The sequence below is a fragment of the Rhamphochromis longiceps genome, linkage group LG2 (genome assembly GCF_057381845.1).
Source record: "Rhamphochromis longiceps isolate RC_006_pf linkage group LG2, R_longiceps_female_GT1.1, whole genome shotgun sequence".
In the NCBI taxonomy this organism is placed as follows: Eukaryota; Metazoa; Chordata; class Actinopteri; order Cichliformes; family Cichlidae; genus Rhamphochromis; species Rhamphochromis longiceps.
The window spans coordinates 6,240,588-6,264,485 of record NC_140558.1 but is presented as its reverse complement, the minus strand read 5'-3'; the positions used below and the strand labels follow the sequence as shown (position 1 = coordinate 6,264,485).

General features: G+C 38.4%; 2 protein-coding genes and 1 long non-coding RNA gene across 3 annotated transcripts in view; 2 read left to right on the top strand and 1 right to left on the bottom strand.

Moving 5' to 3' along the window:
* The window catches only part of glrbb (glycine receptor, beta b), a 30,575-nt gene extending 15,928 nt beyond the window's left edge, over window positions 1-14,647 (bottom strand). Inside the window, exons 1-5 of the mRNA XM_085415877.1 lie at window positions 14,326-14,647; window positions 10,745-10,873; window positions 7,890-7,996; window positions 6,404-6,471; window positions 1,111-1,337 (exon numbers count right to left, since the gene is read on the bottom strand). Coding sequence (XP_085272003.1) covers window positions 1,111-1,337; window positions 6,404-6,471; window positions 7,890-7,996; window positions 10,745-10,866 — 524 coding nt within the window. The 5' untranslated portion in view covers window positions 10,867-10,873; window positions 14,326-14,647. The remainder of the gene's footprint in view (window positions 1-1,110; window positions 1,338-6,403; window positions 6,472-7,889; window positions 7,997-10,744; window positions 10,874-14,325) is intronic.
* LOC146676873 (uncharacterized) overlaps window positions 1-23,898 on the top strand; it is a 313,285-nt gene that overhangs the window by 185,027 nt on the left and 104,360 nt on the right. The gene's annotated exons all lie outside the window — the stretch shown is intronic.
* pdgfc (platelet derived growth factor c) overlaps window positions 21,718-23,898 on the top strand; it is a 47,021-nt gene continuing 44,840 nt past the window's right edge. The window contains exon 1 of the mRNA XM_085415864.1: window positions 21,718-22,472. Within this exon, the coding sequence (XP_085271990.1) occupies window positions 22,295-22,472 (178 nt within the window). The 5' untranslated portion in view covers window positions 21,718-22,294. The remainder of the gene's footprint in view (window positions 22,473-23,898) is intronic.

Here is a 23,898-nt window from a genome sequence, read left to right as displayed (position 1 = left end):
GAACTGACTTTAAGTGCTTTGTAGATGTTTCTAATTAGTACTTAGGCACCAGCCACCGCTTAAGTGCAGTATAAATGGATAACACTCAAACAACCAAATGAGCTCCAGTCTCAATAACTAGATAAGAGAAAACTAGACAGGAAATTTGAATTGCTGTTCCTTCATTCCTTAATTGGAGTCAAATTATTTCAGTTGTTGTATGCTTGTCACCGAATATTTAGAAATGCAAAAAGCCTAACTGCTAGGTAGTAAAACAGAAAGAACACATTTTATATTACTTTCACTTGCTGGGCCCACGTCCTCATTTTAGGTTTGAAAGCGTATTAGTAGATAAAGGTGAATGCCGTGGACGTGAATTGAGCTGGGGTTTAGGGAAGGCCACTGGTGGTGGCTCCCGGACCCAGCAGATCCCTGTGTACTAATTAGAAGTGAAGAAGTTAAAGAATTGAAAAGAGGAGGGAGGGTGAGGAACGTAAACGAGTATTAACAGGTTGTAGAACTGGGGGAAACTACATAGATAAGAATCAGGAGGAGCGTGTTTGGAGGCGCGGTCCCACTCCTGAAATTCTGGTACTTTATCTCCAATTGTTTTAAACTGTAGGGATCACAGGGCTTGACCCCAGATCTAAGTGATAAAACAACCTCATAATTACTTGAAATAAAGATCAGCGAATATGGCAAAAGCATAAATACACCCTGTTTAAGCCATTTAGTAAAAAATATAGAATGCTATATCAATATCATAAGCTATATGTTTTGGTATCATAAATCAATGCTGGTATTGATAAAATATTAGTGAAGATCATTCCTAGACTGTATGAGATCTGTTTGCAGACAGAATCCTTTCTACTTAACTTAAAGTTTTTTTTTCATCAGCTTTAAACTTGAAGATTCATGACTTATGGCCCAAACTAAAATTGAGTGGTACTGTCGAAAGGACTTTTGAATTAAACCAGATACTAAGTCATAGCAAAATTTACAGTAATGCTGCATTTTCCTGGATTATTGCATATCTGATGAAGTGACTATTTTCAACGAATCACATAAGACTGAACGACATTTCAAGTACACTGATTAAAAACAAGTTAAAAAAAAAAGTAAATAAATTACCTCATACTGATTAGGACATCTCCATTACGGAAGATGAAGAGGAGAATATTTTCTTGGGTAACATCATGAAAGTTGGCGCTCTTCTCATTAGCGAAGAACAGGTCGGGTTTCCAGAGACATTTGAACATCTTGGGATCAACAGTGAGAGAATCAGACTTGAAGTCGTCTGGCAGTTTCAGCCTGGGGTCATTCCAGCGCTGCCGCAAGAAGATGTTGACTCTGTAATCCTGTTAAGTGTAACACCAGGCGAGTACAAACACAGTTAATGTTACTTCCATGTAAACTCAACTGGACACAGTTTGGGTGCTTTCACGGTAAATGATGCCCAAAAGGCAAACTCTCTAAATGGAATAAAATAAAGCATATGCTAATCTTTCTGCTAACATTTTCTGAAGCTTTAAGGGGATGGTACAAAAAAGTGCATTTTCTGTGGGAATGAATGAGATGCTTTAACAGGGTAACAAAAACATTTTTAAGCCTCCTAAATATGTTTGAATAATGAATAATAACATATAGATTACTTTAAGTGCAGAGTGACAGTTTACATCTGCAACATAATGCCTTTAAAGCGGTCAACACACAAGAAACTGCACAGTCCAAGGGTCAAATGTTATCAACACAGCAACAGCAAGTACCTCATTAGTGCACATATTAGTAAAATGTCCACATTCTTGATGGTGGGAAAGTATCACTGTGAGCTTTGGGACACATCTCTGTGCACACACTGATGGTGGGCCTCAAGCTGTTCTGGGAGCAGGTGAGCTATTAAGCTGAGGTTGAAGACAGATGGTATGTCAAATACAATGGCTGAAATATCAGCTTTGCATGTGTTCAGTCTTGTGTAGGAAATATGCCTTAAACGTATACTCTCCCCTTCTATTTAGTTTTTATTACCTGAAACTATATTATTATTGACATTTTTGTTATTTGACATGGCAGCTTGTTTAAATCTAAAGTAAAGTCAATGAGAAACCATTCGAATTTTTAATAACTCAATTTTAGCATATGTGCATCTACTGCAATTTAAAACATGTTAGTATTTATTACAAGGAAAAAAAACTGCCCATGGCCATTACACTTGCAATACATAAATGATGCAATGTCAAAATTATGGAAGCCCATTTCCGCCACTAAAATTTCGAGTAATCTACGTGAATGACGTCATTTCCTTGTTACCCGGAAGCTGAAGCCTTCAGGTAAAAATGCTACAGCTAAGCTACCGGCAATGTCAAAATACAGCAGTTCAAATGACATAAATAGAATATACGTGTTTATAGACTACACAAATCTGCCAAGTTTGAGCCAATAGAAATTCTGATATGATTGTGACACGTTGCGTGTCACTCACTTCTCACATGGTTTGGCACCTAGCTAGCTGGTGAACATAGATATTGTTATTATTATTTCAGCCAGTGCAGAGATGTCAATTAACGCTGAGCAAAAACAGTTAAATTGTAGATTTTAAGGGTTATTTGTGTCTTTTATGTACCCCAAAACAAATTTTAACTTTACTGAGGAATTTTCCACTGTCCATCAGCATTTATACACTCACTTGCCAAATCATTAGGTACATGTGTTAAATTGCCAGTGTAAATATTTTATCTAATGGCAGCAAGTCAGTGCATTTAGGCATGTAGAGTTAGTCAAAGAAAAAAACTGCTGAAATTCAAACCAAGGATCAGAATGGCAAAGAAAGGAGATTTAAGTGACTCTGAGCCTTTCTAGGTTGTTGTGCTGCTCTGAGTATTTGAAAAACTGCTGGATTTGGATTCTCTCACACAACAATCTCTGGGGTTTACAGAGAACGGTCCAAAACATAGAAAATCTCCAATGAGCTGCAGTTCTCTGGGTAAAAATCCAATGTTGATGCCAGAGGTGAGAGGAGAATGAAAAGACTGTTTTAACCTGATAGGGAGGCAAAAGTAACTCAACCACTATTTAATAACCAAAATATGCAAATACTTGGCAGGGTCGGAGGCAGGGTCAGAATTTGGCATAAACAGTTAAGGAGTGGCCCGTATGATGCATTATTTTCTTTTGAAAGGGGAATCTTGCAATCAAGCTGTTGATATCTTATTTTATAAGATATCATTTCTATACAACCACATTTTAGACACCTGTGTTGAACTAGTCCTTGAGCTACAACATGAATAGCTTCTGGTGGCTCTTCTCTGTCTGAGGGAGACACGGGCCAATTCCCACACCTTTTCCTTCTCTAAAAACTAGACAAGGAAATATATCTTGCTTCTGGCTCACAATCAAGCTGCCAGTACAACATTCGATTCCAGAGAGATTTAAGAACTTTCTATAACCACTGAGGGAAACTAAAGCTGAGAAGCAGTAAAAAAACATATATAACAACAATTTATTCCATCTCCAAAGAAAATTAGTCATTTTTTTCTAAAGATTATAATCATAATGTGAAAATAGGTATGTTAAATATAGTGAGTGTTTGGTAGAGGGAGGTGTGAATAATGAAAGAAGGTTTCCTGAGATCAGATACCCCACAGAGTGAAAAATTGAGGGTAGAGGTGACCAGCTGTCTCTTCCTCCTTCTGCTAGATTTGTTTCAAACCTTCCTCACTTTCATTCAGTTTATGCCTAGGCTGGGTGTCCAGGGGGAAAAAGGAAGACAGGAACAAGCTACCCTTTTGAGAGTTGTGCATTTTTCTCTTCCACTTTGTCTTTCTTGGCTCTTGTTCTTGCTTTCTTGATCCTCCCTTTTTGTCTTCGCTGTTATGGTCTCTTTCTTCAGATTATTCTCGCCATTTGCGGTCTTTATTATTCCTTTGCTTTCATCACACTTTGAACCATCACACTTTTTAATTTTATTCCCGCTTCCTCTAGCTTATTCTTTTTCACTACTCAATTTCCTCATCCCTGTCTTCCATTATCCGTCTTAATGATCTTTGGCCTCCTACTGTCTGATTTAATCTTCCTTCTCCCATCCATTTCACTTTACCTTTGTCTTTCTCTCTCTCTCTCTCTAACATGGTGTCTGTTTTTCACACTTTCCTTCACTGGTCAAAACTTTTTCCTCGAGGTCTTTGTTTTCCTCAGCTCTTTCTTCCTCATTACCCTTCTTCTTTGTTTGTTTCCTCCTGATGTGTTCATTTTCTTCCACCATCTTTGGGTCCTGTGATTTGTAAGGATTTTCCACTTATCATCCTAAGTGGTCTATAATAGAGTGAAACTCTTGACTGGAGTATTTTATAAGCAAATACACACTACCTATCTGCTGCCAATCTTTTCCCCGTGTGGCAGATTTTCAAGCAGTGCCAGCTCCAGGATATATTATCCAAGACTTTGTTCAGAGTGCCATGACTCATAAAAGTGAGCATGATGGAACACTTAACCCTGCTGAACACTGATCATTCTTGGACATTTGGTTGTTTCAATGGCAATACAGCAAGGTCCATAATTTGTTGGACAAAGACGAAGACATTTGTGTAATTTTGTCTCTGTACATCACCACAGTGTATTTTAAATATAACAATAAAAATGTGGTTGCCGTGCAGACTTTAAACTTTAATTGAAGGGGTTTTTACAAAAAAATGTTTAGGAACTAAAACCATTTTTTACATAGTTCACAAAAACTAATTGGAAAATTGAGTAACAAGCAGTTTAATGGCCATGTAAGGCCAGTTTCCTTGATATTTTGTGAAAAATGGAGCAACCAAATGAGAGATGTCAAAAAGATAACTCACAACTTAAACTCCTGAATAAGAAGGTCAGATTAGACTTTGCCAGAATTAAAAGCGCCTGCACAGTTTTGACAAAACCTTTGGTTAGATGAAACCAAGACTACGTTTTACCAGAATGATGGGAAGAGAAAAATATAGAGAAGCAACAGCTTACGAGCCAAAGCATACTATATTACCTATCAAACATGGGAAGGCAATTTTATAGCATTGGCATGTATGGCTGCCACTGGAACCGGGCCAATGGGGCTTACTGATGATATGACTGCTGAGTGAGGTAGCAGGATTAATTTTGAAGTGTACAGCTCTATACTCTTTGCAGAGATTTATTCAAATGCTGTGAAACACAGGGCAAACTCTCACAGTGCAAACTAATCATGAGCCGAAGCACACCACAAAAGAAATGCAAGAATTTTTTAAGGCCAAGCAGTGAAAAAATCTTGGATGGGTAAGTCAATTCCACCATCTCAACCAAACAGATCGCTTATCTGATATTTAATACAAAACTAAATGTAGCATTTGGTGATGTCAGTGGGCTCTAGACTTCAAGGGAGTCATTGACTGTAAAGGGTTTTCATCAAAATATTCAAAACTAATCTTATATTTAAAATTATGTAAGTAAGCCTCTGAAAATGGGTGGTTAGGTATAAAAATAACTGTGATCCCTCAACAGTTGATGCAAAAAGTCTGTAAAAGCCCTTGAATTAAAGCTCAAAATCTGCATATAAATCACGTTTGATTTTAAATTCACAGTGTTTGTGTACTGAGGCAAAGTTAAGAAAAATCGATAATCAAATAACGTCTCTTTGTCAAAATAATGATGGACCTAACTTTAGGTTCTGTAACTAAAATAGGATCAGTTATACAACATTAAATAACAGGACATGGAGAAGGACACTGAAATGCATGTTGGCTGCCACACACATAAATACTGCTAAATTTCTGAAAGAAGGTCATATACATATTACATGTGTCAGCCTTAGAACAACTATAAATTTTACATTTTTATTAATCAACTTTCCATTTGAGTAAAAATGTGATTGTACTTATATGGGGAAAAAAAAGTCAAATTTATCTCACAAAAATGATTTATGAGTGACAATGTGACAAATCATACTAACGCTAAGTGGGAAGAAGGTTTGTTTTTTGTAATAAAGACATCCTGGATTAATTTTTGTAAAACACACATGGAAGAATAAAATAAAACTGTTGATTTTGGTAATTTGTGACATTACACTGTTGAATGATTGGATGTATCACACCAGGTGAACCAGTCTTATTAGAAACTGGGAATTTCCATTTATTGCTTTCTAAGTGATCAAGAGTCAACCCAGCTTCGTCCTTGAGTTTAATCTAGTAATTAGTATTCAAACTGCATTTCTTGATCAGCAATTAAGCCATCAGATAAATGAGGCATGCAAACCCCAGTCTTCATAATGATTCACTGCTAAATGATCTAATACCATCTAGAAAACATGCTCATGAATTCTCCCTAAAACTTGGCCAAAGCAGTTTTCAGCTCTCATTCACTGCTTCTGATTGGCAGAAGTATTGATTACCAATACTGTCAAACTGCAGCAGCAAGTCCTTACCATGGTTGTTTCTTGGATTGAGCCAAAGCTGTTGATGAAAATGTTCACTCTATCCTCCACAGGAATTCCTGGATTTAGAAAGAGAGAGAAAATTGTAATTTTGAAAACTGTATTCCTTGTGTCTAATAACTGCTTCGCCCATGTCTCAAAGCAAAGCAGTTATCAAGTACTGCTCCTGCAGTTTACAATACATTTGTTCTGTAAATCCATGTAAATGCATTCCTAAACCATACATATTGTACCTAGTGATTTAATTGATTATATTAATGGTCAGGTTTTGTGAAAGGCCCAGCATTGCAAAATAATAAAAATCCCTTCTCAAAATCATCCCATCTTCTTGCCAAGCTCACGCTGTAAACATTTACTGTATATTGGCACCCCTCCCCACTCAGCCTTTTGCATAAACTAATAAAACTGTTGATGAATGCAGACCGCTCACCCTGCTTTGAATAAATTATTTCCTTTGATCTGTTTACTTGAGGCTCACAAGTTTCACTGGATAAATTCTACCATGCAGGTCACAAAATTAATGCACAAGTTATGGCGTGTTATAGAGCTCACATCTTTGTTGCATTAATGTAACAAATCAAACATTAACTTGAATCAATATTCAAAGGTAATGCTGCTATTACTATATTCTATTATTCTATAGGGCCCATAAAAGCAGCTTGCCATGTTACAGCGAAGTAATGCATAAGGCATAGTTTAGTTCTTAATTTGGGAGATTATGATATGGATGCTAATGGATGAGGATTTCAGGCCACCCTGAAATGGAGAGCAGATGTTTGGCTGCTGGACCAGTCGGAGGGAGTGAGGCTCACTACACATCAAACATTAAGTCCCAGATACAGCTCCTGGTGCCAAGTGCCAGAGCAAGGAAACTACAGATCCACCTGAAGACTGGGGAGACAATCAGTCAGACAAAGAGGCCACCAGCCACCTCTTTGTTATTTTCATGGCTGTTTCTGTGACACAAACATAGTACTCCCAGCAGTGTGATGTGTACAGTACACTATAAACACTGACGATGGATGGTTTTTGGGCTTTGAAAAATGAAAAATGAAAAAGAAATGACTGTACAAAGGTAACAGATGAGGCATGCTTCCACTTCAAAATCAAATTTTTACTTGTGCATTTGTCTGTAAGCTAGCTTTAGCAATTTTGATTAATCTGATTCCTAACCTTAGACAGATTTTAGAAATATCAACTTGTCCTATGCACGAGTGTCTATTAAAATCTGTCCATGCAGCAGTATCGGCAAGAAGTCAACCCAGGAACACAAGCCTTCTGTAACTGTTTAAGCACAAGTTACATTTGCAAGGGAATGCATTTTGATTAATGCCTCCACATTCCTACCTCCAGCATTAAACTCTTAGAAGAAATCTGGAGGTACACATGCACGTGTTTCTTTAATTAGCATGACAGCACTGCAGCTAGAATGTAAATTAAAAACGAGACAGAAACAGATAAAGAGCAGAAAACCTGCCTTTGAAGTTGGGCCTTATTCTGGGATCATAGGTGATCAGTAACCTGTTCAAGATGTTGCTGGTTGAATTTGCAGGGACCCGGGCCAGATCCTCAGATGACAGCTGTCTGCAAATAAAAAGACAGAGAGAGAACTTGAGGCACGATTACATTAGCAGGTCAAATTCCTGGCAGATGAAGAGACAAAGTGCACAGTGCACTCACTTCTACTCTGTATACTCTTTGATTAAACTATAACCTGGGAGAGCTACCAGTCTGGGATTAAATTGGCTTTTAAGATTTGGACCACCAAGGAACTGTTAGACTGAGACAATGTTTAGAAATGAAATGTGCTGCTATTATGGGATGTTTCCAGATTATGACTGAGGAAGTTGACAAGATCCCTTGGGCTAATGGAAGACTCTTCTCAACATGCTGAATTTTGAAATATTTGCAGTGTTCATCATCTCAACATGTTTTCATACAAATATATGTTATTGAGCAGTAAACACAGGGCAGTTTAAGTTGTACTGACATTTAATCATCCATAAATAAAACATTTGGGTATGTGAAAAATTCTAAAGGATGCAAAAATATTTCATTTTAAAATCATTCAAGGGTTTTTTAAGATAAATGAGTGAAACGCTTGATCAAAGCACATATTATACTATCTTTATAAAAACAGCACTAGTTCAGTAAGCAAGCCAATAAGTAACCCACTGAAATGATTTTCCCCTGAATGAATCAATCTGCCGCACAGGTGACAAGTATAAATGACTTGTCAAGACAAATAATCTGTTTTTGTGCTATGTAGTTCTTTTTGTTTAAGTCTACTTCAAATGTTCCTACAAAATTGAAAAAACTTAACAGTGCTTGGTAAAAATATCACCAACAACATGACGACAATCAGTCAAACATCATTTGTTTTCATGTGCTTGACTAATGAAAAATACAGTGGGACAGAGAGAAAAGGACGAGGAGGGGATCTGGCAAGAGAGAAAGGGGAAACAAAAATCCTCCTCCTGGGTGGCAATGAATGCTTCTGCCAAAGAATTCCCCCTTCTCAATACATATTATTATGTAAACCTTATCATGCACTGAGGATGGGCTAAAGTGCTACACAAGAATGCTGCGCAGTGTGTATATGTTCAGCGGTTCCCCTGATCAAAGTAAAACCCAATTCCCATCCGCTAAACCGCTTTTTTTCCTCCTCTTTTTTTAAGAGACCTTCCTGACAATCTCAAGCACAAGAGCTAAACTGGAACCAAGTGCTTTAGTTGATCCGCAAAGGCATCTGCAGCATTAAACACAAAGCATGTCATACAGCTTCCACTTGCCAATTTTCTACATCAAACAGTTTATCCCACATTTCAAGACTTCATTGTAGAGACATTTGTTACCATTTAAGGAAGAAGATAGCGCAGCTCTACATTACACTTAACTCAGCGTGCAGGACACAATTACGTCACATTCCTTTTGTGATCTACAGTATTTACATCTATAGTTTAAACCATAACCTGAGAATCACCTTTTGGCATGCACTGAAGAGGCAATGACAACCTGAGATCTATTTATGGGTATGGTGGAGAGACTGAAAAGTAAGATCCATTAGGTGTAAAATAGACAAAGTCCGCCATGCTTCAGCTCCATGCTGAACTGACAACATTGGTCAGGGTTTTTCCTACAAAGGGTAATTGTTGTCCACCCCTAAGATGTTTTACACCCAAATAGAAAAGAGGCACTGTAATAGCCATTCATCCATTTTCTTAACTGCCTAGCCTAATTACAGTCATTGAGGTGGGAGCACCTGGTGAAAACCCACACAGGCACAGGAGAACATTAAAACTCCATGTCCTGGCCAGCAGTTTCAAACCCAGAACCGTCTAGCTTTGAGCTGCTGGTGCTATTCAATGCACCTTCGTAATATGATTTTTCAAACCTACGTTCCTAATTGTTCTGCTATTAGGATAACAACCATTTTACTATCTGTACCCACATACTCATTTTAGGTTTGGCAACATTTTTAGTAGATAAAGGCAGATGGCTTAAACATGAATTGAGATGCGGTATTCAGCTAATTTATCTCCAATTTATTTACCAAATGGTCAGAAATATGCTTCAGAACTAAAATAAATAAAGGCAAGTTTGTGTTTTTAATAGATTTAATAGACCAACACTATAATATATGTATATAGAAAATGTTTTATATGAGGTATAGCCTCCTCTACAAAGGACAGTAGTTCCCCATCTGTCTATTGGCTCCACAAGTGTCCCGATCTGCTGAGGAACTGCTCTCCATTCCTAGATGAGTGCACCATACATTTTGTAATGGTCACTGGCCATGGCTGCCTCAGATGAACATGATGACTAAGTCCTTCCTGACCATTTTCAGTGGAGAAAAATCATATAAATGGTATCCAAGGAAGTCTCTGCATACGCTCCTGATCCAAAAAGTAGAGGCGGGCACCGTCCTGACAAACGGTGCCTGCCTCAGCACAGAGCAGGGTGTTTCCATAAGAATCTCTGACTAGTCAAATTTCCACCAAGAACAGTTAGATCCGAAGACGCTCTCATGGACATGTAAGGCTGAAGAAACATCATTAGCAAGAGCTAATGCTGACTGACTGAAGCCAATCAAGCAGAACCAAATTCTACTCATAGAAAATGTTTAGGTTTTCTAAGAGATTAAAGTGAATGGATTTAAAACAGAGATTGCAAACAAATTTCACAACAACAAAACTTACTTCTTTATTCGACTTGTATACAAGAAAAACGTATGCATTACTGTGTATAGAGCCATCAAGCTAACATGCCTAGTCAATACGCCAGAGGCCAATATGACACAGCACGATGTTGTTTATTCCACACGGTACTTACGATGGACAGTAAACATGCTTCCCTTTCTTCTTTCCTTTCTTTGCTCCTTTTTCTTTGGCAAATCCTCCGTCTAAGCAAAGAAAGAGAACTAGGAGAATAATGGCGACCTTCCTTGTGCCCATTCTGAACCTGTGTAAAAGAAAAATAATAATAATAAAAATTGTGAATAAAATGACCATATAAAATAAAAATGGAGGGACAAGAACAAAAGAAATGATTTGAAATTGTGAATCCAATGATTTTTTTTTCACATTCCACAAATTCAGCTGTTATGTGACAGTAATTCTATGGCTTCCTTGTTGGCTAGAGCTTAAAGCTTCAGAGCTTGTTGTTTCCTGAACACTGCAACTTTGCCCCTTACTCTTTTTAACATCATCGATTCATATTTCCTCTAGATGCATGTCACATACAGTAAATGTCTGAAATACAGATGAATCAGTCTGACAAGGTTTAATAAAGCAGAGCAAGTTCAAGCATAAATTCAATCACTGAAGCATTGCACCTGAATAACAATGGTCATTGAGGACTCGTCAGCTGAATGTGACCTTTAAAGGATAGCTGAAATAAATATCGCCTACAATATCCTTCAGTTTAGTCCAGAACTTACATCAAAAAGGCTCAATAGGACTTTTTTCTAAATGTATTTTTTAGATTTCAACAATCATGTTTAGATTTCTAACCCTTGGAGTGTTATGACCAACACTCCCTATTGGTCAGTCATTTCTTACAACATAATACTAAAGTGAAGGCAACTAACAGATAATATGGTCCTGTGTATTTACAGTAACAAAACTATACAAATGCACACTTACACAAACACACAGAGCATTTTTGCATTTCTTGATAGAGGCCATTAATCATCTTGCAACCACAGTACCTGTGTGATTCATTGTCCATCTAGAAGTGTTGCCCTTTCATTGCATTGGGATACTGAGACCAACAGCAAGGCAGCAACACCAGCTTACAAACACACACTCATCCAAACATATATCTTGTGTATTAACTGAGGCCGTCTAGACAGAAATACTCTCTGTCTGTCTCTCTCTCCTTGTCTCACTGCCTTGACCCAGCAACTCCCTGTCTACTCCTTGCCTTCACATCGATCATCATCTTCCTCAACAGAAATCCTTTCCTAAGTGCACTGAGAACTGTACAGAGTGCAATGCCTTTTGGCTCCATGCAAACAAGTTGCCCAAACAAAGACAACATTGGTTTATCGATTTGGAAAATTCCTGAAAACCAGAGGGCTGGATACTACTCGCCTGGCCAGCATAATGTCAAAGCTAATCCACACGTCTCAGATGGCAACAGCTGGAGCAGTGTCAAATGTTGGACTTCACAACTCAACCACATTTCTGAGAAATAATTTCTTATGCAACCTACAAATTCTCTATGCAATCTTCCCTGTTAGAGCCAATCTATAGAGAAATAGACCGCTGACTACAGTAACAGATGATCCAACAGACCTGGAACCACTGACGCCTAAAAGCCGGGTTTGCCTCCTGGACTTTTCAGAAAGGAAGACTCATACTCCCGCCGCCGTTGGAAGCAAGTGCAATATCTTGCTGACTTGTTTTGGAAGAGGTGGGTGCGCGAGTATTTGCCTATGCTTCAAGAGCGTCAAAAGTGGACTCAGGTCAGAAGAAATGTAACTGTGGGGGACATTGTAATGGTGGTCGACGAGTCAGCGCCAAGAAGCTCGTGGATGTTGGGGAGAGTTCTTCGTGTATTCCAAATGCTAAGGGTCTGGTGCGGCGTGTGATCATCAAGACAAAGACTAACACCTTAGAAAGACCCATTGACAAGCTATGCTTGATCTGTGAGAATGTCATGTAACTTGGAATGAGAAAATACAGTATATGTTCTGATCGGTTACAGGTTTTGTGAAAGATAATTTGAATGACCATGTGTGATACAGGAAGTGTTAATGTTATTTGGCTCTTTTGTAAGTGTTCGCTAATTGTCAGTCTTCACGCCCTCCAATTAGGGGGCTGGAAATGTTAGAGCCAATCTATAGAGAAATATTTTTGATACTGTTTCAGTTATTATGTTACATGTTTAATTTTGTATAATATGTTGTTAAAGAATAAATGCTGCACGTTTAATTTGTGTCGGGTAAGAAAACATTACAGCGCATGTGTGGTAGCAGGTTAGAGTGAGCCAGGACGGCAATGGAAATGTGCGCTGTAGCAGCAAATAGTTTTTTGACCGTGACATCTTTTGTTTGTATGTACGAGTCAGAAATAAATCTGAACAGCTCACATTAAGAAGTGGAAGAATTATTTTTTCGAAGCTTGGGACAGAAATTCGCCACTACATTCCCCTTTGCATTTCTGTAGGTGAAATCTCAGCTTCTTTCCACATTCTACCTGATAAGGAGAAGGGTGAAGCAGAGGCATGTATACAACTAGTATGCATCGCACTGTAGCGAATAAAAGAGTCTGAATACCAAATAAGACATATTTGAAATTCTTGATAGTGCTGAACATTATGGCACTGGTTCATAATATTTGTTGGGATTGTGAAAGCTTAATCCTTATGCATGTGTCTTCTTATCATAGTTGCATTATTTTGTCTTCTTTTGAAGCGTGCACCTATACAACTTGAAGAGAGAAGTTAGTGATCTGCTTTTGTCAAAATATATCTATTTTGACATCTCTTTTGGGTCCCAGTCCCAAAGTGGAGCTCAGAGAAGCCAGTCGATATATAATTGTGTACAATCAAAATTAAAAAACAAAACAAAACCCTCAATCACGCGTCCACCCAACTGATATTAAAGCATAAATATGAGTTCAGCTGAAACTATAACTCGACCTTGGCACTGTCTGACTCATCTGTGTGCCACCACTGAAGAACATTGCCCTAGCTCTGTTTTACTAGGGGCAAAGTTAAAACGGCAGAGGCTTTGTCATGCAACGGCTGACAGTGACTCAAGCGGGCTACATGGTTTGCCCTACGGGTCATGGGATAATAAACAATCTGCCACTAGAGCACAGTGTCTTTTTTTTTTTTAAGATTCTGGACATTAAACAAAACACCTAAAATTATTTCTGCCGGGAAGAGGGTTTACATTTAGGTAAATAAACGAATACTTATTTATTATATTAATGTTGATGATATAACAGTCCGGCCATGTCATTTGGTGGAACTGAGATATGTATATAAGTATAGGTCATATTCCTGGTAATATCACCACTTAAAACTAGATTATTTATTACTGCTTAATCCAATAATCCACGAGGAAAGGCCTCAGATGTATTCAAGAAAAATACTGAAATGGAACCAAAGAAAAATAAATCCGCACACTGCCGGTGCTCTCACAACCTGTGGCTGCACGTCGCATTCGGTCTCTTTCTAACAACAGAAAAGTAAGTAAGAGAGGCTGACACTCGCCCGAAGCCTGAGCATCAGAAGAGCAGAGGATACAGCGACCACCATGACGGGGGTGGGTGGGGGATGCAGAAAGAAGATGCCAACACATATGAACACGAGCATGCGATTTCACTACATGCGAGCGCACGCTATGAACATAAATAACACAAAGTCATCTCTCGCGAAACACGGTACGCAGTTCTGCTTACCGTTTGGCTTTGTCACCTGTCAATTCCTCAGAAATCTCGATCCACTCAAGCTGACTGTGAAAACAGTGGTTAACAGAGCTTCCACGACCATTCGCTCCCTTTCTTTTCCATTCTGTTTCCGTCTTCCTGCACTGAAGCGATTAGTTCAATTGGTTTGAGGGGAAAAGTTACATCTCGGCAAATTGCCAATTTTTTTTTTTTTGTTGTTGTTTTGGTTTCCGAGCCCGTTTGTTGTTATTTTTAAATCAACGTGTATATGGCTGCTGCCCTTTCGCCTTAGCTTGGGATGCCCAAGATGGAGGCTTGCGTGTACCTGTCATGCAACATGCGCAGTGGCGGCTGCACAGAACTGGAGAGCATCATTCCCATCAGCACCACGGACAGCCGCTCCCCGCCTCCACATCCACAGCCGCTGCTAGACGGAGACGTGACGTGACGGCAGGAAATAAAAGCTCTCTTTCACGGGATAGACGCAAACGCATCACTACTTATGGCTGGGACTGAGTGGTATTTAGCAGCAGATGGATGAAAATAGAGAGCGCTTTATTAGAAATTATGAATCCAATAAGATACTCAAGCTTCTATTTCTATGTATTATGTAGTAATAGACTGTGTGGTAATCATGTGCCGTAGTATGACCTAGACTATTTTAGATGTGAGATAAAAAGCTGATTTTTTGTATATGTGAAAATGTGACTCATTAAATCAGTGACAAAGAAGATAAAACAATATAGTCTGTGTTTCTATCATCCAGATAAAAATGATGACTGCTTTAATTGCATAATGCAGAAGTCTCAAACATATTTTAGTTTGTAGGACACAGAGCAATCTGATCTCACGTATTTTGGTGTAAAGAATCACAAACTCATTCTGAAGATGTTCATATTTCATAAACATTTACATTCCCTGCTTCCACATCCTCAGCTGCTGCTAATGTACACAACAGACGCCATACAGCCTTATATATTTTGAGTAAAATTTTCATTATTTCCACATTAAGGCAGCCCACTGTCGATGCAAAAAGTATCACCACAATGAAATGCATTGGCACAGCTTCTTGGCTTAACCATCTTTGGTGTGATATAGCAGACCACTGGTGATGTCAAGACGTCAGAGTTGAATGTAATTCAGAACTCTGGCTCAGTGTTGACAGAAAATCTTATGACTTTTGGTCTCAGTGTCCCCGTGCAATGAAAGGGCCTTTTTTGTGCGTGTGTGCGCCTGTGTGTGTGTCTTCAACAACTGTACTGTACTGCGAAACATCTTGAGCCACCCCTCATCTCTTTATATTTTTGGGGAAAATGGGAAATTGATGCAGCAATTTATTGAAACATGTGCAATCACACATGGAAATACAGCACAGAAGGCAAAAACAGAGTTTGTGCAAATTTAACAAGCTCGAAAGTAAATATTTGGTATGACCACTTTTATTCTTCAACATAACCTATACTCTGTTAGGAAGGCTCCCTTGTAATTTCTTTCATTTGTCTTTGGGAATAGTTTTCCAAGCTTCTTGAAGGACATTAAAAGCACTACTTATGATGTTGGCTGCCTTTTTTGGGGAAGGGGGTTCCATGCAGGTATGCTTTTACCGCACTAGCAGTATGTTTGGAATCTATGGATATGTTTGTGATAGGCTGTTAGTAATAAAGTGTGGTTCTGGTTCATCCTTTAAGTGAGGTGCATTTTCTTTGTTACACAAATGTTTCATAGGTCAGTGTTAAGTGGTTGAACAGAATAAATAAATACATAGATACATTAATCTTATGAAAATCCTCGGGTACAAGGACTAGACTGAAAATGACTGATAAGATGGTCAATGTCACAAAAAACTTTGGAAGACCTTGAAAACTATGGAGAACTATTACTTAAGACCACTTTAATAATTGCAAGTCTGACTCTTTGGAAGCAAAGTGTTAAAAAAATGGTTTCACGGCTCAAGATTTTTGCACAGTACTGTATGTATTTACACTTAGATCCACCACTGAACTACAAAAATGCTTTGTTTTTATACATGTCTTAGATTGTCACACAGTTTTCATTGGAAGATGGGGAAGGGAACTTAGAAAAATGGAAACTTGAACATCTGCGAGTTCATATTGGCTAAACTGTGTCTCCTAATGGGAGTGTGATGCACTATAAAGTTACTAAAAGCCCCAGAACAACTATTTAATGGACTTCTGGTTCTCAAATGTTGTTATATCTAAATTCAACAATTTGGATTTGCCTGCTACATCTGTGCTGTCAGCTTGTTTGTTAAAACACATTTAAGATTTATGGCAGGATGAAATGTCTTTTTCCTTTTGCTGTGGAGTAATTGCTGTTTATATCCAGATTGAACACCTGAAAAAATAAATGAAACGGAGAATGGGCATATTAATGAATGCAGATCTTAAATCATAACCATTGACTGTGACAGAGTCACCATTAATTTTTAAATTCAGTCAAAAAGCTATTGTACGTAAAGTCATTTTATGGATCATATATAAGACTTTTTACATGTTTTTTGTTGAGCTTTCCGCTGGTTGTAAATAAATATTAATCTAAAAATGTCTGATGGTACGGCCTTTTGTATATGTCTGTGAAAGAAAAATGCTTAGCGTGACTATAATATCCTCAACATCTAAAATCTAAGAATTTTCATTCCAAACACAAGTACTGTAAAGTATGTTTAGGCGGGTTACTGTACCTGCCAGTCACTTTAAGGATTTTATTTTTTTAAAGAATTTAATGAAAAGCAGAAAAAACTGAACACTGACAGTATAATGGCAGGGTGTTATTAAATGTTAAGGATTAAAACAATGAATAGTTGAGCCATAGTTTCCATGTTTAATTTTTATTTATTGAAATGGTTCATGTAAAGTTGTTGTTGACTATTGCAAAGAAATCTGTCTTTAAAAATAGGTTTTTGCCAGAGGTTTCTTCCTGTTAAAAGGGAGTTTTTTTCTTCCCACTGTCGCCAGAGTGCTTGCTCATAGGGGGTCAAATGATTGTTAGGTTCTCTTTGTAAGTATTATTGTAGGGCCTACCTTACAATATAAAGTCCCTTGAGGTGGTTGTGATTTGGCGCTATGTAAATAAAATTGAATTGAACTGAATTGAATAGGTCACAAAATAACTGATAATCTGGTGGATGATAAAGAGCGCTTCCTATTTACCTTTCATGTCTGCACAGATTTGAATGTTTTTCTAAGAAAAAACCCACATACATTAAGAGGGAAGGTAACAGCAAGTTTGATTTTTTTTTTTGTTGTTGTTGTTCTTTAAATAGAAAAAAAGAAAAATCCACTGAGCTGATTTTCCCCACAGTTTTGAGCCATATCTCATGCATCATTGTGTCAAACAACTTGTGCGGTCTCCCCAAAGATGATCCCCGTGGTATGATCTTGATTGACAAGGCATTCCATTTGCATACACAAATTAATCAGTACCATATGCATAGAGATTAATGATTTATGTCACAGGGCAAAGCTCTGGTGTTACAATAAAGAGGCAGCCATTCAAGCACAAGGATTCTTCTGTGTTGTTTAGAAAAATGTTCGCTAGCCAGCTGGCTATGAGCCACGAGTGTGATGGACAATCCTATGCCATTCCAGAAATATGTCAGGCTGGATTGAAACAATCTACTGTGGTATAATACAACCTGGCATGAAAACCACATTTCTGCTACCACTGCAGCCCTGAAGAGTTATATGTGTTGTCACATCAAAAAGGAGTTTTTGACAGATCAAGAGACAAAGAAGTGTTACTACTAAGCAGCTTTATTTGTTTATTTATTTACTGTGTGCTGCTTAGTAACATGTTTGTTTTCATCTCAGAAGGATGGATCATTCTTTAACTAAACCCAGAGTAGCTTTGCTGACAGCACTTTAATTCAATGATGATGTAAATTTTTTGGAAGACGAACGGGTACATGTCATAGGAGCTGAGATAAGAGCAGTGAAAATGAATAAAAACTTCATGTAAATCATGAAGGATGGAGATAAAACAATATTTATTGCAAAATACAATACATCAGTTTCTGAAGAACATGTGATCTTTCTATTAAGGTGACTGCTGTCAAAATTACAGCTACAGACATTTTCCTATTTTACTATGTACAAGTAAAATATATTTCAAACTATATGAAGGTCTGCAACATGTTCATTAGTACATTCAAAAGGTAGTACACTGACACATACGAGGATTAGTATATTCCAACTTCCAGTTCCTGGTTTATTGATTAAAGTCTTTTCTCTCTGCATGTCTGGCCTGTACACATATATGATCTTGTCAGTATCTATTTTACATTCAAGCAGCATGCTCATACGTCAGTAAAACAATAGATAAGGAGAGAAAATTCATCATTACACTGTCCTGGATTCCAGTTCAGTAATGTATTGATGAACTTTGGCAGTGTAATATGAGATCCTTGGATCATTAAATAAGCAGAATGCTATCATGGAAACTGAGTCTTCCTTGTCAGCAGTGCTACAGTATCCAAAATTATGATGGAGGCATCGAGCCAGAAATCTGTTAAGAAGGAGAGTTCCTTTCAAATATGTTTGGATCACTTTCCTGAATAAGGATTGTGTAAGAGGGGAAATCCTGAAGGACAAAAAGCTCTTTCCAAACTGAAATGTCTAACATAACTAAACGGTTACAGTGAATCAAGATTTTTAATTTTTAATTTTTTTAGCTATTCTGTTTTAGTTGATTCCAGCAAGATTAACAGCAAGATTTTTTTTTTTTAGGTTTTCAATGCATGTGTTCTCAAAGTAAAAATCTCGTAGATATCCAGCCAGGTGTTCATCCCAGCTGCACTACCACACTGCAGACATTCATTCTTTCTCATTTTCAGGGCATCAAGCAGCAATAACAAATGTAGTCAGACAGCATTATTAAACTTATAATTGGATTTAAACTGAATTATATTCAGGTTTTGCTGTGGAGTGAACTCAGCTAAGCGATTATATTGGACAGCAGTGTATTTGATTTTGTGTAATTTATGCACAACTGAAGCCAAACTGAAGTCATGCACTTCAATACTTTTTGAATGAATGAATATACTGTATGTACAATATTACTGATGATCAGTTTACCACTTAAGCATATATTTATTTCTACTACAGCACGCTTTAGAAGAAGCAGCATTGTGTCCCTGAACACCTGAACATGATAAGCACATCTGATTCGTTTTAACCTGGAAATATCTTGAATCATCAGATAAAATATGCTTCCCCTGGTGGAATAAAAATAAACAAATTCCACACCCCTTGCAGTATCTTTAGGAATTTCAAGGGGCAAACATTGCCTGTAGCTCTGAGGGGCACCACCAGGGGGCTCTGGTCTCAAAGCCAAGTACAGCCAGGGGCAATTATTGAAACTTTTCACTTATCAACATGAGACCTTAATGTCCATAAAACACCAGAATGTCTCTGATATAAAAGTTTGACTGCGTGCTGAGGGTCAGTATGCCTTTTAGAGGATGAATATGATGATATAACAGCTGATCAGGTACAGAGATAGATATATGTTTGTTATGTATGGGTGAGTAAATAAAATGATTTACTGGACTACACAGATAAAGTTCATGCTGCTGCAACAACTGGTTTTACAGTATAAATTAAGTAATTTAACATTTTCATTCACTTGTGTTTCTCTTCACCACAAAGGTGTTTTTAAAAAAAACAAAAAAACAAAAAAATGACATGTGTTTTCTAATGGTGACTGATGTTTGAGGGCATTTGTTTGCTTGACAGAATGCATCTCATAACAGCAAGCAAGTCTAAGGGGATTTAAGCAGTATACGATGAGTGTGAATTCTCCATTGTATACATTTCCACTTGCACTCTGCTCAGTGGACACAGAGCTCTCCTAGCTGGCTTGTCTCTGCATGTTTGGCGTGACCCAAATAGCCTAACTTGTTTCTAATTTCCTCTGTTTATTATATTTCTTTGTATCAAAGACTTTGCGTTTCACAAGACCACCATGGAAGCGGCAATCAAATGTGGACAACAAGACAAAATACCCAGCTTTTACAGACAAAACCTCACGGGGTGAATGAGTGTGTGTGTTTTTGTGAAAGAGAGAGGGATTCCACGATGTGAAGTGCTGACATCTGCTGCAGGCGCTCGCAGGGCTGGAATGTGATACCCTCCTTTACACAAAGGGCCTTGGCCCTTCCAACAGGCACATGAAGACCTCTATATGCCCCTCTCCACAGGGGCAACACAAGTATGAAATGACTGCATCAATGTCCCACGCCTTCTTTCCTGAGCCATTAACTTGGATTAAAACCACAAAAGCTTCCCTTCTTACCTTGATGCTGGAGAGATGGTTGCTCTATATTCTCTTTAAGTTGGTAGTTTCTAAGCTATGTGAGGCTGGGGGTAAATTGCTGCAGCATTGCATCATGCGTCTGGCTCAATGGGTTCAATATGTCTCCAGCTCCCCTTTGATTGTTGTGTCTGTGCTGCAGCAGACTTACCATACAGCGGGGGATACACTGTTGCATTTTGCCAACAATAGGATGGGAGGAACCACATAAAACACAGTTGATGAGGTACAACATTGTGCTGGGGAGAAAGGAAATTGGGAACAGGAGGGAGTATTGTTTCAAGCGGTGTCTCTGCTTTGATATGACAAATTGAGAACCTTAAACATTTCCTTCCACAGAAACATTCCAGGGGAGCACAAAACTGCATGTTAAAAAGTTTTCTTTTGGGGCGCATTTATCTTTCATTCAGTGAATCAAGGTTTTAAACAATTACTCAGTGGTTAAACAATGTTACTTAGGAATGTTATATGGAAGGTTTTAGTCTGAATCATGGGACTCCTGATGTGAATATATACTGTGAACTGCACTGTATATATTATACATTGGATGGATCATGATTTAATGGGATAAAAATGCAATCGGGCCATGGTGTTGTAGTCCAGTAAAATAAGCAGAGAAACAGATAAAGGACTAGTAAGACAGTGGGTACAACTGGTGTACACACAGCAGAAAGTGAAATGTGTCCCTTAAAAAAAATCCAGAAATAGCCTAAAATGTCTCCTTCACATTTTTGTATCTCTACTCTTATATCTTTATATTTACAATATATCGTTTAATCTGGTGTTATAGTGTTTTAAGTTATTCTGTAGTTTTAAAGATATATTTCCAAAAGTATTACCGCTTATGTAAACCTTATCCTTAACAACAGACTGTGTGATCTCGGGAGGCTGAAACTTTTGGCTAGAAATTATTTGAAAAGTGCGCAACCATCAAACAAACAAAACAAAAACAAAACATAAAACGGACCCGTAAGGGAGTGAAACACCTCGTTAAACCAGGCAGCAACTGAATAGTTAACATCCTGGGAGTTTCCTCCGCTGAGAAGTTGTACTTTATGTATAGCACCTGTTGTGCGTCAGTTGCCAGTCTCCAAAAAGCCAACCCCGGGCGCGCAGCGATATTTTATCTCAGGCTCCAAGTTATGACTCTAGACCGCGCCAGAAAACAGAAAACGTCTCGGTGTTGCGAATGGTTTCAAAGTACAGGCTGTATCAAGTTGCTTCACTCTCTCGCTGTCTCTGTGTGTGAGCCTTTGCTGTAATGCGTAAAGATCTGCAGGGATTTATCAGACGGAGTGAAGAACGCACCGTGGACGCGCGCTTTCCCCAAAATGCGACTGTGTCTTTCTAATGTTCTCGTCGCGTAGATTATATGCGTGCATAAGGGTGTTTTTTATAACTAATACCGGGATTATAGCAACATAAAACTAAACTTTGCTCAACTTCCCATTGAACCAACAGGTGCGCATTTGCTCTGCGCAGCAGCGGCAGGTTCGGAACCTCCGCAGAGGAGTCGTTCTAACTTCTCAAGTTAAAATTTTGTTCCCGAACTTTCCTCCGAAGGACTGATGCTTAAAATTAAGTGGATTTTACTCTGCGCTTATCCTCTCCAAATGTGTCCGAAACAGCACTGGTGCCCTGTAAACGACGCATGTGTGTGGTGATACAAACCGTCCCGTCTACAGCGCTTTGTGATCGCCGGCTACCACTCATCCAAATGATCCTTCCATTAATATTCCTTCTTGCATCGCTTCTCCAACAATATGGCTCGGAAGCTGAATCAAGTCATGTCAGCAAATTTCCCCTACCAAGCGTAAAGGAGCAAAACGGTGAGTTTCGATGCATTCTAGTTCATTCTTAAAAGTTCAAACTTTTGAATGATTGCTCACACAACCTAGATGCTCATTCTTACTGGGCTTAAAGACATTCCTTTCAAAAAGTACATCTTTTGAATGAATAGAAGCATTTTATTTAGTTCAACCAGTATTATCCAGGATAGGAAGTGCAGTATTACCCTTTACCTTTAAAGCGTACCCCGTATGCTTAAAAGGAGAAACCCTTCTGAAATTCCTTGCCCCTCGGGAGAAGTTTTTCTTGTGATCATAAAAAAAGGCTCCATTCATTCAGGAGCAGTCACTCAGGGCGATGTAATTTGGGGCTCATGTGAAATGACTCCAATGAACTTCACTAATTCTGAAATCCTTCCCCCCATTTTTCCCTGTTTAATTTTATTTCCATGCTAATGACAAGAGTATAACTGTGTTTAGCTAAGTAAGTAAATAATTAGCCTCCAGTGATTGTTTTGCCATCATGGGGAATTTGACAGTCTTTGTTGTTCTTTGTTGTTGTAAGCATCTTTCAAATCTTAATTTAATACTTAAGATTGTGTATTATGATTATTAGTTTTGGCTTATTTTAAGTTTTATATCTTGATCCCTTATATTCCCAGTGCTGACATTATCTCTTCATAACAAACTTTATATGTCCTGCATATGAATGACAAAGGTTTATAAGAATTACAAAAGAAGCCAAGACATGCTGGTACAAGAAATGTAAGTCCAAAAAGCTTGCCATAGAATAGTTTATGTGTGACCGATCCTGTGCATGTGAGCCTTTTAGTCAGGAGTCCTAAAATGTGATGTTTGATTATTATTTTGCTTATGTGAAGCACATAACAAGTCGTGACATAGAAGCAGACTATACAGTAACAGTCAGGGTTGGGAAATCAGAGCCTCCTGGTGGGATATCCAGGTTTAATCAGGACGGCTGAGAAAGGAAAACAACAGAGAGGAGGGAGGGAGGGCAGGGAGAGTGATGAAGGAGGTGGAGGGGAAGTGTGGTGGGGGAGATGTTAAACTGTCAAGGAACTCTTTAAAAAGGCGGTCACACTTTGGCTGAGGGCAAAGCTGGCCAGACCGTCTGTAACCTTTGACTGGAGTGTCTGAGTGCTCTATTCTGCTGTGCTTGATTGCAGATGCTCTGTGAGACAATTTGATATCGATCTGACGGAGGGGAGAAGCCAGACCTGTCTGGCATGTTTAGTAGTAGTTGCCTGGAGAGTTACGGTCCCCAGTCGTATTAAACTTGGCAAGCGGCTGCTGATGACTCCATAAGATATCAGAGGGCACCATCTCCCATTGAGAGCCAGAGCTGTGCAGAGTAACCATCTGTCACAATGAATGATTTGGACAAAAACTCTCAAAATGAACTCTAAAATCAAAATTCTGTGTTTTGGGGTAATAAATAACGTCAACA